Source organism: Bombyx mandarina, chromosome 17 (assembly GCF_030267445.1).
Source record: "Bombyx mandarina strain Sakado chromosome 17, ASM3026744v2".
Classification (NCBI taxonomy): Eukaryota; Metazoa; Arthropoda; class Insecta; order Lepidoptera; family Bombycidae; genus Bombyx; species Bombyx mandarina.
The window spans coordinates 8,259,780-8,276,820 of NC_143223.1; the positions used below are offsets into that span (position 1 = coordinate 8,259,780).

Genomic DNA, 17,041 nt, shown 5'->3' on the forward strand with positions numbered 1-17,041 from the left:
AGTCCCTAATCGCGAAGAAGCTTCAGAGCGCAGCCCTAGCCCTAGGACAGTGGTTCCGAAAATGGCGCATAGACATCAACCCAGCGAAAAGTACTGCGGTGCTATTTCAGAGGGGAAGCTCCCCACGGATTTCCTCCCGTATTAGGAGGAGGAATCTCACACCCCCGATTACTCTCTTTAGTCAATCCATACCCTGGGCCAGGAAGGTCAAGTACCTGGGCGTTACCCTGGATGCATCGATGACATTCCGCCCGCATATAAAATCAGTCCGTGACCGTGCCGCGTTTATTCTCGGTAGACTCTACCCCATGATCTGTAAGCGGAGTAAAATGTCCCTTCGGAACAAGGTGACACTTTACAAAACTTGCATAAGGCCCGTCATGACTTACGCGAGTGTGGTGTTCGCTCACGCGGCCCGCACACACATAGACACCCTCCAATCCCTACAATCCCGCTTTTGCAGGTTAGCTGTCGGGGCTCCGTGGTTCGTGAGGAACGTTGACCTACACGACGACCTGGGCCTCGAATCAATTCGGAAATACATGAAGTCAGCGTCGGAACGATACTTCGATAAGGCTATGCGTCATGATAATCGCCTTATCGTTGCCGCCGCTGACTACTCCCCGAATCCTGATCATGCAGGAGCCAGTCACCGTCGACGCCCTAGACACGTCCTTACGGATCCATCAGATCCAATAACCTTTGCACTAGACGCCTTCAGCTCTAGGAGCAGGCTTAGGGACCTCGGTAACCGTACTCGTCGAACTCGACAAAGAGTTCGCCGTGCAACCTAACCCATGAATCAGCTCGCTGAGTTTCTCGCCGGATCTTCTCAGCGGGTCGCGATTCCGATCCGGTAGTAGATTCATTCGCGAAGCAGCTACTCTTGAGTTGTTAGGTCTCCTTCGAAGGCGCTCGGGCAGCTGTTAGCAAATCCCACCCCTCCTGGCTGAGCCTTTGCTCGCCCACCTGTCCTGGTGAAACTGGAAAGGCCTCCGGGCCACCAGTAATCCTTCAATCCAATCATCACAATATGGGTGTCCTATGAACCCCACTTAGCGATTTTATTTTTAACTAGTTGACCCGGCAGATTTCGTAGTGCCTTAATCAATAAATCAAAGGATACATCAAAGAAAAAACGAAATTGCTATTTTTATTTAATTCCGAGCATCTTCATATTTATTTAAACCTTTTAAACCTTCCCTGGACTTCCACAAATAATTCAAGACAAAAATTAGCCAAATCGGTCTAGCCGTTCTCGAGTTTTAGCGAGACTAACGAACAACAATTCATTTTTATATATATGTAGATAGGTAACTTAGAAGTTATACTTTATTGTGCTAAATTATGAACTCATTATTTCTTTTTTAATTACCAAAGCTTATAGAGATCACAACGTGAATGTCCAAATCAGCCTGGAGATATAAAGTTGAAGTATCAATGATTATAATTTACTAGCGACCCGCCCTCGCTTCGCTTCGGAAACATTAAAACACACATGAAACCAAAAAATAAAATTAAAAAATAAAATAAAAAAAGTAGCCTATGTTCATCAGGGACAATGTCGGCTTCTAATGGAAAAAGAATTTTTCAAATCGGTCCAATAGTTTCGGAGCCTATTCGAAACAAACAAACAAACAAATCTTTCCTCTTTATAATATTAGTATAGATAAAACGACTGTTCCAGCCTTTGATTGAGAACGCATTACTATTTCACGGCAGAAATATGCTTCAATACGCTCTACCACCACCACAATACGCTGGTATAATACTATGAGAATACTACTGCCACTTCTCAGTTAAATCTTTTAGTCTCCTTTTTCGAAACTCACGGGGAAATGGTAGGTTAGTGATATTATAAGGCACAAAGCTATATTTGCTTCCAAAATCTAAACTGTTCCAATCTACTAATTTCTTCAGCGTCAAAAACTTGACCATATGTAAACTTTTGTGTAAAAATAAAATTAACGATTTAGGTTTTCTTTTAAAAATAAATAATAAGAACCAAGACGCTTTACGTTATGGGTTAAGAAAAGAAAAATACAATTTTTAATGTGCCGTTACAACAACTTTTTAATTTGGTATTTGATTGATCATTTTGTTATTTCAAATCCCGAACAGGTACCTATGCTTTCAGTACTGTTATAGTGTCAGCACAAAATTAATCTTTACTGTTCCAAGTTTGCCCTGAAAAATAACTGGGTCAGAAGCGATCCACACCGATAGTCATTGACACGATACGAGAGTTAAAAGTTCAGATGCGCTACGAGGTATTTAATATCGAAAATTTATTAAACTAAAATTTATAAAAGGCTGCGTTCCGCGCTTGAAACCGTGTTAAATTTGCTTTAAATATAATAATATTTTCAGTTGGAATGACAGCTCACATGTGTAAGAATAGCAATTTTATTTATAAATATGAAATACATCTGAAAAGTCTTCAAGCACAAAAGGTCCAGTAGTTTTTATGTGCTAGTCCAGTCTTTCTCAAAGTGGGCGATAACGCCCCTTGGGGGCGTTTGAAACCTAGAGGGGGGCGTTAAGGGGCCCAGGAAAAAATGGGGGGCGTTGATATGGTTTAGGGGGGCGCTGTAAAATCTGTAATTTCATTTAATTTATAGTATTTTAAATTTCACTAAAATTAAAACTCACCTACTACACAATAACGCATAATTACTTTATATTTCTACCCTGTATGATGTTATAAAAACTTAAAATAATTAACATAGATTTCGTAGGATAGCCCACACACCGTACGCAATCAAGTTGTAACAAGTTGCTGCGGAACATGATTGATGATAGTTAAAAAATTAGAGCAATTTTACCTTAATTACATTGCACCAGAAATTATTTTAAACATTAGAAAAAAATGTACCATGCAGAGTTTTTAAATATTACACATACGTAAACTAACACAAATTGAGGTTTTCTTTACTTTCTTTCTTGTTTTTAACATAAGGGCATTTTACAGCATTTTCCTAGCATTTTATAAGAAATTACTGATGTAAGAATCATAATTTTTATATAAAATGGAAATGCGTATATCAATCATTATTGTTCAAAAACTTGTCTTAGATTATTATTTTTTACAATTTACCCATTACCGTCCAATGTCAAATAGTATAGTAAGCCTAAATAGCTCACTTATTGTAAACATTGTTTACTATTTTATTTCTATATAATAATAGGTTGGGGAAAAGTTTCTTCGCATTTTTTAAGAAAATTCACAACATTTTTTAATATAGTTTATTCACATTTAACTAAAGTATGTCGGTACCATTTTGTTCGATAACTTTTTGCCATCTTGTAGGTAGGGACATGATCCCATTGCTATAGAAATTTTGGGGCTTCGGATCAAAATACCGCGACAATTGGTTTTGGCAGTCCTCTCATGATGTTAACCTGACACTGCCTAAAGAATTTCGAAGATACCGAAACAGGTAGAAATCTGAAGGTACAAAGTCAGGACTATACGGTGGATGCATTAACACCTCCCAGCCAAGCTCTTTTAATTTTTGCTGAGTGGCTAAAGATGTGTGAGGTCTAGCGTTATCGTTATGAAAACCCACACCCCCTCTGTTGATCAATTCCGGCCGCTTTCTCTCAACTTCTTGCTTTAATTTCATCAGTTGTTCGCAGTAGAGTTCAGAATCGATGGTCCTGCCTGGTGGTAACAGCTCATAATGTATAATGCCCTTCCAATCCCACCACACACATAGCATCACCTTGTTGCGAGTTAACCCGGGTTTCGCCAGAGTCTGTGAAGCCTGACCGGCCTTTGACCACAACCTTCTTGTCGTACGTGATCCACTTTTCATCACCAGTTATCAGCTTCTTCAAAAATGGTTCGGTTTCATTATGTCGTAATAAAGAATCACAAATGAGTACACGGTTCATTAGGTTTCTTTCAGTGAGCTTTTTTATGTACTCAGTTTTTTTCAAATGCGCCATAACTATTTTGTGGTCAATTCCCAATTCTTCAGTTACGTCGTAACTACTGATATGCCGATTTTGCCCCACTTTTTCAAAAATGGCATCGATTTTATCCGTAATAGGGCGACCAGAGCGACGTGCATTTTTGACGTCAAAATTTCCGGATTGAAAACGCTTAAACCAAATTTGAGCTACTCTCACAGACACTGCAGTAGGTCCATAAACATCGCAATTTTTTTTCACGGCTTGCGTTGCTTTTTTACCTTTTTTGTAGTAAAATTTTAAAATGTATCGAATATCTTTATTAGATTTACTCATCTTGACAGTACGAAAAATATATAAAAATCACACATCTTCCTAATTTTAATTTGGAATTATCTTCTTTCGAATTTAAACTTTTAATGATACCAAAACCAGCCAGATACAAATAGTATAGCCAAAGAGATTTTATTACAAGTTCATACATTTTTAAGCTATTGTATAGCTTTTATCGCGGACCTTGAGGGCGGCGACCGAATCATGAAATTCCGTAACGAAAAAAACCTAACATCCCTCACTCCGACTACCATGTAGCTCGCGTTCAACACATTCACACGTTGCGCTTGTGTAGTGTTTATGAATAAGCTCGTGGCGTGACGTCACACTGCATGCGCATCATGAAAAGTCTGCCCATCTCTCTCTCGCGCGGTTTAGCTTATGAGTGTGAAGGGGACAGTTAAGGTTTTGCCTTTATTAAGGTTTAATATAGCGTGGTCTTGTTTTATTATTGTTTTAATATTAAATTATCATTGTCTAATTATAATGTCATAAGTTGATAAAAACTGCTATGCAATAGCTTTACCGCCGCAGTTCCCGAGTGCCACACGTTTTTTTTTTGTCAGGAGGTAATCGCCGGACTTCCGCCCTTCACTGGGTATAGAGGGCGGGGCATGTCGGAGTCAAACCGACTAAAACCTCCTGTCGCTCAACAACCAGCATCCAAACCTCGCATGAGACAGAGCTCATAAAAAGGCAAAGGGGGGAAAGTGAAGCGTTTAGTGCGGAGCACATCTCTCCCATCACCCTCCCCCTCGAGACACCAGACTGGCGGTCGTCGGCGCCACTACCACCAGCCCTCTCGGTCGGCAGGCTGTCCGAAGCCTATCTATCCTATCCTACGGAACGCGAGCATCGCCTTCCACGAGTCGTCGTCACCGAGCATCGATGCCAGAACACTCGGCAACGACAAGTCGTTTCCTATTTTTGCGACGAGGACACGCCGCCACCCCTCCCATGCGGGGCAGGCGACGAGCGTATGCTCTGCCGTGTCCAAGTCGCAATCACAATGGTGGCACTCTGCTGTCGGCTCGGCTCCGATCCGGTGCAGGAACTCACCGAAGCAACCATGCCCAGTGAGTACCTGCGTGAGCCGGAAAGTGAGACGTCCTCTGTCACAATTCACCCAATTCACAAGAACCGGGCGAATCGCCTCGACGGTCCTACGACCAGCCGAAGGATCGGCCAGCCGCCTGGACCATGACTCCAGCACGGACCGCCGAGATTGGGCCCTCCGCGCTCTGACCAAACTGGGGCTGGGACGTGCCACGCCCCGGGCACGAAGGTTAGCCCGTCACTGATAGTCAGCGGCGAGCGCCTCCGCCTCCCTGGACCCCGCTCGACGGCGGCGGGCCTGTGCATCTCTCACGCGCCCCGTCACCTCCTTTTGCGAGATGGTGCACTCGCAGAAGTCGAGCATCGCCTTCCTCGAGTCGTCGTCACCGAGCATCTGATGCCAGAACACTCGGTAACGACAAGTCGTTTCCTATTTTTGCGACGAGGACACGGCGCCACCCCTCCCATGCGGGACAGGCGACGAGCGTATGCTCTGCCGTGTCCAAGTTGCAACCACAATGGTGGCACTCTGCCGTCGGCTCGGCTTCGATCCGGTGCAGGAACTCACCGAAGCAACCATGCCTAGTGAGTACCTGCGTGAGCCGGAAAGTGAGGCGTCCTCTGTCACGATTCACCCAATTCACAAGAACCGGGCGAATCGCCTCGACGGTGTTACGACCAGCCGAAGGATCGGCCAGCTGCCTGGACCATGACTCCAGCACGGACCGCCCTCCGCGCTCTGACCACACTGGGGCTGGGACGCGCTACGCCCCGAGCACGAAAGTTAGCCCGCCACTGATAGTCAGCGGCGAGCGCCTCCGCCTCCAGGACCCAAGGCGGCGTTCCAGTCAGTACACACGCCGCCTCGAAAGAGATGGTGCGATAACCACGGATGATCCTGACCGCGATGGTGCGTTACGGCCGTTGCAGCAACTTCGCTACCCCCACGGCCAGTGACTAGCCCCATACGGGCGCCTCGTATAAGGCCATTGACCGCACCACCCCCGTATAGAGACGGCACGTCACCTGGTCAGGCCCCCTGATGTTGGGAAGAAGCCGGCTTAACGCGCTGGCCACCCCCAACAAACGAGGGACCAGGTTCTGAAAGTGAACAAGGAAGGTCCAACGACCGTCCAGAATGAGGCCGAGGTACTTCAACTGCACCCGGGCCCGATACGGACGCCTCCAACCACGACATGGGCATCGACAGGTGGCACTCTCCGGGGCCTGTGGAAGCACATGGCCTCGGATTTACAGAGTGTTACGTCGAGGCCCAATCTCCTGATTTTGCCGACGACATGCGCCACCCCAGCGGTGGCAAGATGAGCAAACTCAGTAAAACTTTCTTGAGGGTCCAAGTATCTGCGCCGTAGAGAAAAATGGAAAAGACGAGGGAGGTGACGAGCTGCTTTTTGGTATTCCTCGAGATGTTTCTGTCCGCCCAAACACGGTCCATTTGGGACATAGCTCTCTTTGCCATACTGATTCGCCTTCTGAGGCCCTTTTTGGAGGATCCATTACTAGCTATGACGAAGCCCAGATAAATGAAATCCTCTACGACTTCCAGGTTTAGCTTATTCGTAGTTTAATAAGTTATTACTGTTAGTAGTATTATTTACTAGTCGAAATATAATTTTTTAATTATCTTATGATGAGAATCTTATATTAATGAGAAAGGTATTCAACAAAAATAGTTTCGTTCTAATAAATTAGCATAGTAATAGTACAGTGAACTAGCAATTTATTTTGGTAATTCTGAATTTAAACAAACATATTGATGAGAAGAATCCATTTTTACTTTGCAAATTTGTAAATACACGCCCTGTAGCAATGTACGGACATATAATAATATGAAGAAACAATAATAGCATCTACAAATACATATGTACTACGTGGTACTACATTTACTAAAATTAATACAACATTTATTAATTAAATTAATGAAATTGTGGTTTTAAAGTTTTAGGGGTGTATAAAAAATGGGGGGCGCTGAAAAATAATTCATTTTCAAAGGGGGCGGTAAACGAAATAAGTTTGATAATCATTGTGCTAGTCAAATCATACAGAGAACATCAACAGGCATCTAAACAGCATGTGAGTCGTCTATTATCAAAGGTGGCAATCTGTGCATTTGGACATAAAAATTTATTGATATGTCAATACAGATTGATTTGAATATAATTGTCTCCTTCAAAGAATACGGTTCAAAACCTGCATTAAATAAAGGTTAATAGTTAACCTGTTATTTATCTAAGATGTCGTTCAGAAGGGTTTTGTGACTGCCAATGGAATACAAAGTCAATAATTCGTTTTTCTGATTTACCAATAATTGTCCAAAAGTCACATTGCCGGCTTTGATAATAGTCGACTCATGTAATCTTTTTTTGTATAAATGTTCATTGTAGATTTAGACAGAAAATAGAAGGTCTTCAAATTCATTGGTTTTGTTCACACAAGAACCCGGTGATATATAATCTTTAAACATAATCAGAAGGCAGAAATGACGACCCATTGCCGTGTTGAGCGAAGAGGCTATTAAACTGTCAATGGCAGGGGTCATAATGTCGAGTGTGCCGCTGTACCGCAATATGGACAACATAAATCAGCTAATTAACTCCCAACCCTTATTAACGACATAAATTTCGCGCTACGGAGCACACTCGAGATGTGATGTGGGTTTAATATGCGCATAACGCACTCAAGTGACGTCTAGAGACGAAACGATGTCGGCAAATGTCGAAGACTTTAGGCATTATGGTCTTAATTTGCATTTTGTACTGAGCTTCCAACACGTGAGTTTAGCTCATCAGTACTTACTGTATAACGAGGAAAGGACAAGACGTTTCAAGTTTTATGTTCCTCCGTGTTTTTTTTCTTCTTTTAAATACAAAGCTATTACAAAAAGGATCAAACTACGTTTTTGTAGCGGCACTTATCAACGATGTCACATTGAGTGCTCTGCGTCGCGTGGCCAGACCCATTTACCCGGTTATAAAATTGTGAATCATCGGATCCTTGGTTTATCGGAGCGGATCGTGGGCCCAGATGGCGGCAACGCACTATTCTATATTACAACATTACTCCCCTAATTTAGGGATTTATGATCAGTCCTTTAGCGAGTGAGTCGGAGAACAGAATGAAAAATTCTTATATAAATGAATCGATGGCAAAAACTTTGATATTATGAAAGGTCCCGACCGGTGAAGTGGAAACGGAAAACAGGTTTTTCATCAAGCCCGGAGCGAGGTCGAAGATGACTAGTCGATTTAAAAACAGTAAAGAACCGACAGAGCACCGAAATGAATGTTATTGTACCGATAGTAATTTATCAAACCATCTGAGAATCGGACCGACTGACAACCATCGTTTGATACGCTGATACAATAAGAATTACAATTTCGTTACTTTTACACTCGAGATATAAATCTATAGAGATCACTGCACTAGAAAAGATAAATGTTACGTCTTTGACAGATCGAGTAGCTTCACTTTGAATGACGCCAACGGAATACTAATGTTTACTTTTGAACCGAATCTATTAAAGTTGATTGTCTTTTGTTAAAAGGAATAAATGCAATTAGAAGGGTGTTAAGATGAAAGAGACATTTTATAAATTAAAAAGTGAATAGACGAATAATGAAAACAAGCGAACAAGCAGAACGTGGAGCGTGACAAAGATAAAAGGAAATTGGTTTGATCTGTGTGTGATACTAAAATATTAGCCTTTACAACATTGAAAGGACCCTCTTCGTTTAGGGGCCGGGCTATGGGGTCGTCATACACGTGTGCATTCAGCCGAGTACACGAACTGATTGATGCTCTTTTATAGTGCATTGATTCAATGAAATAGATTACAGTAAGCCATTTATAATACGTAATAAACTTCAAAGAATTAGTTGCTTATAAATTCAGTAGTACTGTAAGATTTTAGTCACGTGTATAGCCCGTGATTGTCGCAGCTTAAAGAAGCTTTTGTCTGAATTAATGTAAATTGTAAAACAGGAACAAAGAGGGTAATTGGTTAAAAACGAAGCATTCCAACAAAAGTTAGATAACACAGTTATCCTATTAGCCAGAACTGTATGCGAACCTGGAACTAATTAGTGAAAAGCCCGCATCGAGTGTGACTCCATTACGCAAGAGTCCACCACGGCTAGGTTTTCCGGGAAATGGTACCACTTAACTAGGTACTATTTATGGTTTATTAAGTATTTTAAAATAAATACATACAAGTACTTTCTCTATTTATTCACACTTCATTGAATGCTTGAAGTAAAGCGTTAATGACGAAAAAACTGAAGATGCAAAATACGGCAGACTGTGATTGGGAAATGCAGTGATTCCTTGCAGTTGATGGTGATGATGAAACCGGTGATGGAACAAACAATGGAAGTATTGCTATATTGTGATTTGGAATAATACTAGAGCGCATCACTACGCCTGCCTTTTGTCTAAGATATTACATAATTACCGTTACTGTGACATTATTTGTGTTTCTTCTATTTATCTTTTTTTTCATTTGTTTCTTTATGTGTGCGTGCGTTTTCATTGTATTTAGGTATAAAATCAGAAAGTAATTATGTAAATAAAATACAGAATTAGGAATTAGTAGAGATCTCACACGATCACCGCAATCATAATCTAGGATCCTAGTTCGTCGTTCAATTTCAAACGCAAATAGAAATGGCTTTAATGGGATTTAGAGGCGACGTAAGCTTCATATCATGTGGAAACACGGGCGCTGTTAGGTGCATGCATAATGCAAAACCCGATCCAGTTACTGGAGATTCATGCGGTTTTTTGTAAATACGTATGTGTTTCAGAAAAGTTATATCTGCAATGCTACCGAAAGTTAGAAATTTTTAATTTAATTTTTTTATTTAGTTCGGTATCGCGGCACCTTCTATGAGTTAATATAGGTCAGATTTATTCTAATTAAGTTAATTTATTAATAACTTACAGAAACTCCTACAAAAGCGCTTCACTTCGTTACTGGTGGTAGGACCTCTTGTGAGTCCGCACGGGTGGGTACCACCACCCTGCCTATTTCTGCCGTGAAGCAGTAATGCGTTTCGGTTTGAAGGGTGGGGCAGCCGTTGTAACTATACGTGAGACCTTAGAACTTATATCTCAAGGTGGGTGGCGCATTTACTTTTTTTTTTTTTTATAATTGAAATATTACTGGTGGCCCGGAGGCCTTTCCAGCGTCACCAGGACAGGTGGGCGAGCAAAGGCTCAGCCAGGAGGGCATTTATGTTGTGGATGTCTATGGGCTCCAGTAACCACTTAACACCAGGTGGGCTGTGAGCTCGTGCACCCAACTAAGCAATAAAAAAAAATGGAAATCCACACATGCCGTGCGTTTTCTTTCATACATATATAATATATGTATAGACATATTCATCATAATAATCATAATAATATTATTTAAATATATAGATATATTTACTAACAATCACGCCACGTTAACTGGCCCCGTGGTAAGTTCGTAAAGAACTTGTGTAACAGGTACCAGATAACGGAAATATATGTAAGATTTTTATTATACACATAGATATATTTAATATATATCCATAACCCTGGAAAAGACATTTTATATTTATCATACAAATATCTTCCCTTGGCGGGATTCGAACCCGCGACCCCCTTGTGTAGTGACCATGTCACTAACCACTACACCAGACGGCCGTTTGGCGTATTGGCATAGCCCTTGAATATAGATCTCTCCAATTAAATATCGTCGACATTACCAAAACCTCAAGTACACAAAAACAGTTGTTCGTGTCGGTTTGAAGGGTGAGAAAGCCCTTTAGCTATTAAGATTTCCACCTCAAGTTGCAAGGTGAGTGTTAGCATTCACGTTGTGATAACTATGAGTTCCGGTAACTACCTAACAATGATGGGCCGCGTGTTCGATGGTCTGATTAGGTTTAAAAAAAAACCCATAAAAATAACTCGCCACATCTCTAGTCGTAGCGTTCCAACTGACATTCCTTGGCAATACAATAATAATAAAAATTCACGCAAACGTTAAGTACCTCGTAAAACGCTTATTAAAACCGAAGTAGACTGTAAAAACAGGAAGGGAGGAATCATCAAAACAAGCACATTACACAGAAGTGTAATACAAAAGTGAATTTGTGTCTTCGAGATTAAAATCGAAGTGATCTATTTCGTGATCTCCAAAAATGCTTTATTTGGAGTAGACGGTGGCGAAGTTAAATATGTATGTCTGCAATATTATTTGTCGTCGTGGCCTAAAGGATAAGACTTCCGGTGCATTCGTTGTTGCGGTGCACCGGTGTTCGAATCCCGCAGGTGGGTACCAATTTTTCTAATGAAATACGTACTTAACAAATATTCACGATTGACTTCCACGGTGAAGGAATAACATCGTGTAATAAAAATCAAACCCGCAAAATTATAATTTGCGTAATCACTGGTGGTAGGACCTCTTGTGAGTTCGCACGGGTAGATATCACCGCCCTGCCTATTTCTGCCGTGAAGCAGTAATGCGTTTCGGTTTGAAGGATGGGGTAGCCGTTGTAACTATACTGAGACCTTAGAACTTATATCTCAAGGTGGGTGGCTCCAGTAACCACTTAACACCAGGTGGGCTGTGAGCTCGTCCACCCATCTAAGCAATAAAAAAAAGAGGTTATGTTCATTTGTTATGTTGAAATGTTTTACATTTTTTGGTTTATCACCTTATCTGTTTGCGTAAAAATGCAGTAAAAAAATTATTGGTTGAACTTTCTGTTTTATTTACCTACTGATTAAATTAAATTTAACTTGCATTTGTATCATTTAAAATTTAACGTTTTGACTTGCTGGAAAAAATGGATTTATTTTGTGGTTACAATTTTTTTTTACATGAACCATCTAACGGCCGTCTGGTGTAGTGGTAAGTGACATGGTCACTACATAAGGGGGTTGCGGGTTCGAATCCCGTCATGGGAAGATATCTGTATGACAAATATAAATGTCTTTTTCAGGGTTATGGATGTATATTAAATATATGTATGTGTATAATAAAAATCATATATTTATTTCCGTTATCTGGTATCTGTAACACAAGTTCTTTACGAACTTATCACGGGACCAGTTAACGTGGCGTGGTTGTTAGTAAATATTTATTTATTATTTATAATCTGTTTGTTTTCTAATAATGTATATGTGTTTTTGCTAATCTCGAGAAAAGATTAACCATTTTTATTGAACTTTTCAAATACTTCTAGTAAGCCTAAACCAAATCTCTCAACTACTGTTTCTTATTAGATACTTAAATTTTTGACAAAAAAAGATTTGACCAGCTCTTCAATCTCAACTACTGTTTCTTATTAGATATTTAAATCATTTGACAAAAAAAAAAAGAAGATTTGACCAGCTCGTCAATATCGATGATGGCGAGGGAAAACCTTAAAAATATACAATAATGTTGACCATACGTTTGTTTAAGATTAATAACTACAATGTATTAAGAAGTATCTATAAGAATCACAGTATAAATTTCGTAGCTACTAAGAATTAAAAAAAAAAAACGTTCCCGAATAAAAAGCACTTTGTTAGAAAATTTAGCTTTTAATGTTGCCCCAATTCTTTTGTATGCTTACTTCGTTAAACGTACGTGCTATGTTTACGTAAACCTCGAATGCATGTTCGTTGAAAATTTAAATGTAATTTTGTAAAAGCGTTTTTAATACAAGAGTAGAATGTACATTTGACATGATTTCATACTTTTACACAAACTAACCTGTCGCTCTTTCCAAAAACTAGATGATGACCGAGCTTTGCCCGGTTTTTTTCTTTTTGTTTGTTAATTGTATTTTTTAGAAATTATATTTAAAAACGAATTACATATTGATAAAATGATGAAATATACCAGTGTTATTCTGTCTTTAAAGCAGTAAGTTGCTCTCAATTAAGAAAAATAGTATTATTATTCGCCAATAGATGTCGGGAAGAGTCATAAAGTTGATTATTGAAAACACGAATAAAACAACATTTTCTGAAAATAAAACGTAGCTAGATCGATTTATCGCCCCCGAAATTCCCTGTTATAAGATTAAGTAAAAAATGGGAATACGCTTATAATTTATTTCTGTAACTAAAACTATTCTATCCGTACCTAAAATTAGTGAAATACCAATAACACGTTTATTTATTAAGTTCATACATTTATTCGTATAATAAATAAACTTATATCTTTCGTCCAGAACCCGAATACCAAATATCATTACTGATAAAGATATTGACTTCTACAGATGTTCGAACTTGGACGGTAATCATACTACTCGATCGGTGATGTAATTTCGAAATACAATTCGAAACTTGTATTTACTGACAATAAATATCATATTACTGTCCGGTAGCTGAAAAAATGCGTTCCCGATAGTCATTATAGTGCAGGCAATCTAGATTTGCGATTGCAATGAAGAAACTAATTTATGAAGTCGAAGGACGAAGATACTAAAAGATTTACTACAAACTTTATATTTTTTGGAAAGAAGTTCTTTATGGGACGATGCGGAGGGGTACCCTAACCGGGAAAACACGTCCGTAACGTAAGATTTTTTTCTATTTAGTTTGTTATCAACAAATATCGCTGCACGTAAATTCAACAATTTCTGAATCGCGGTGACGAGATGTTGCACAGTTGATAGACGTTCTCGTATTTCTCTTGCTAAATCATACTTACCTGGCGTAGGGGATACCGTGATCACGCAGGCGGTTCCCCCAGGGCGAGGCTGCTCCATTGCACTGCGGAGTGGTTGACCCTTGCGATTATTTTTATTTTTATCAATAAAAAAATCATAATAAAAAATGTATACTCGAATAATTATTTTCTTTATAACTCAAAGAAACTTAAAATTAATATTTTTATAATAAGGAACTTCGCGGTGTCCCACGATACCACATATCTTTTTTTTATTTTATTGCTTAGATGAGTGGACGAGCTCACAGCCCACCTGGTATTAAGTGGTTACTGGAGCCCATAGACATCTACAACGTGAACGCGCCACCCACCTTGAGATATACGTTCTAAGGTCTCAGAATAAATAAATATTCCGACTATTCCGAAATCATGTTTCGATTTTCTTAACTTATAATTAATTTTATTTCAGATCGGGTCGAGGAGCAGCCTATGCTTGTTCCGAAGGTGAAGGCAACGCTCCGAAGTCATGCTGCGGCCGACCTCCTCTCAGGCTCTGCGTGCTGTTCTTAGGAGTCATTGGTGCGTGTCTAGTGGCTGCCGGTGCAGTACTTGGCGCTTTGAGACCACACCCGAGAGCACCACTGACGTTGTTACTACTTATGATAGGTGAGTTTCAACCATTGAATTAACATTGTACAAGTTAGTCGAGAAGATATCGCATAATAAATACCTCGAATATTCTTTTTTAATACGCTTTTATTAGCTTCAGACGTATGTATGTTAGTTTGTAACGGAATCTTTGAACATGATTTTTAAAACGTCGGACTAACTCGAAATTTGGTATACTTATTAAGGACCGATGACAATTCAATATTTAAAAAAAATTTGAAAAAATTGAAATGCTACTAAAAAATGAAAAAAAAATTGTTTAAAAAAACTAATAAAATACGCTTTTATAGAAAACGCTTTTTTTACAATAATATCATTTTTTCTTGGACTATTTTTGATTACAATTTATAAAAAAATATTTTCTATTTTTTTAGTTGGATTTTCTATAAAAGCGTATTTTGTTAGTTTTTTTAAACTATTATTTATTTATTTTATTGCACGATCAAAATTCATGATCTACACGTATTTTCACTTGGTTGGGTAATTTGGTCTCTGGCTATTGTCTTTAATCGGCAACTACAACATCCATCACAATATAGCACAAACAGAGTTCAGTGTTCATAATTAGCTGTTTCTTTACATTCGAAACATCAGATAAACAAACAGAATAAGCTCAATTTTAAATGATCCCATAAAAATAGCACGCTAGGTAAATTATAAGCTGGCTGATTTAAAAAAATTACACTACCCATTCAGGCAGGCGTCCACACGGCCTACCTCATGGTGAGTAGTTACCGTTATTACACATTTAAACCTGAAGATACACTAAATAGACAAAATAAAACAAATCACACACAACTTCACTCCTCGCGTTCCCGCCAAAAAAGTCAAAAATCTTCAAAGTACAGATATAGATTGGTTCTTCTTCTCAATCGTGTCACTCTTGATAGAGTTTTGTCATGTAGTGTTGGAGAGGGGATAGATTTGTTATATTTACTTATAGTTGCACAAAGGCTAAATACTAAAACAAAAATAAAAACTTCATAATAAAAATAAAGTGAAAAGAAAACAGTTTAGGCGACTTTCGTAACGAAGTATACTTTTATTATAAACCTCTTTGATCATTAAACAATTTGAAACTCATTTCATGTTCCACGATTTTTACACCCGATTAATGCTCTCCGCTCTAATGAATTGCTTTGTTTAATGAAAGTGCAGAATAATGTTATATTATACAATGTACATTGGATTTTATTCGTTTATTGGAGTTTTGTAGTTTAATTAATCGTATGATATAAAGTATAGCAAAATATACATTTCCAGTAAGGTTAATTATGTCAATGTGAAAATTTGGAAGATAATATATCGTTTTCTCGCATTAAAACTGTATAATCTCAAAACTTATTCATTTTACAGGAGAGTTTTAAAGGGTTAATAGGGTTAATATTTTTAATATTAATCATATTTGCAATATTTATTTTTTTATTTTTTAACAGTTACATTATCTGTCTTTTAAAGTAAGATAAAATTATGTATTAATTTTGTTAATAGGAGTCAAAACATGGTAAGCTAAAAACAAAAAAATAACTAAAACTAAACTATGCTCTTTTGACAGTATTTATGAGAAAAATACTGGCGATACCAAATGTTTACGGATATTAACTCAATTTCGAATATTTTGGCGATATATGGATGTATATATTTTCTTAATTGCATATGTTGCTTTATGAGCTCATGGCATACTTGTCGTTAAATGGTTACCGGGGCCCATAGACATCACAGTATGAATGCAGTTACCTAGCTTGATACGCGAGGTTGAAGACTCAACGGCTGTCCTGCTTAAAGGTATAAATTTCCTATAGACACAAGTCAGTTGTGTGTGAGTTTCTCGCCGGATTTTCTCAATGGGCTGCGATACCGATCCGGTGGTAGATTCGACGAAGCACTGCTCTTTCCTCTTCTTAGGCACAGTGTTAGCAGTTCTCTGAGCCCGTGTTGAGCCCGTGAACTCAACTACCGGTCCGCGAGTAGTTGGAATAGCCCCTTAACCTATCAAAGGTTAGGTAGGAAAAAAAGTAAAAATGGGCAAAGTGGTGGTACGTACACGCTTGGACTCACAAGACGCCAAACTACCAATAAAAATATATCTAATATTATTATCTATACTAATATAATCTACCGTGGTTTTTACGGATGTTCCGTTATAACTACTAAACCATGCATCCGATTGACTTGAAACTTGGTATCCATGTACCTACTTAATGGATAGATTAATATTTATATGAGTGTTGGACTCCCTACACTAGTTACTTATAATTTAGAAATAATGACAGTGAGAATTTTCCAAAAAAATATTAGCAACATTATTTTATGAGTATTATGCAAATCCGACTATGACTTTGTATGTATGTCTTTATTACTATGTGATATACTTAAAAAAAATTAAACTTGTAACCAATTCTCAAAGATAGG

At 38.8% G+C, this 17,041-nt stretch overlaps 1 protein-coding gene and 1 non-coding gene across 3 annotated transcripts in view; both read left to right on the top strand.

Annotated features, from left to right (window-relative positions):
• LOC114240657 (uncharacterized) overlaps positions 1-17,041 on the top strand; it is a 191,531-nt gene that overhangs the window by 166,746 nt on the left and 7,744 nt on the right. For both annotated transcript variants that reach the window (XM_028171284.2, XM_028171285.2), the window contains exon 3: positions 14,430-14,626. In XM_028171284.2, coding sequence (XP_028027085.2) covers positions 14,430-14,626 — 197 coding nt within the window. The remainder of the gene's footprint in view (positions 1-14,429; positions 14,627-17,041) is intronic.
• Positions 13,995-14,159, top strand: LOC114240749 (U1 spliceosomal RNA). The gene has a single exon (XR_016324543.1). It is a non-coding gene; the product is annotated as a U1 spliceosomal RNA (small nuclear RNA).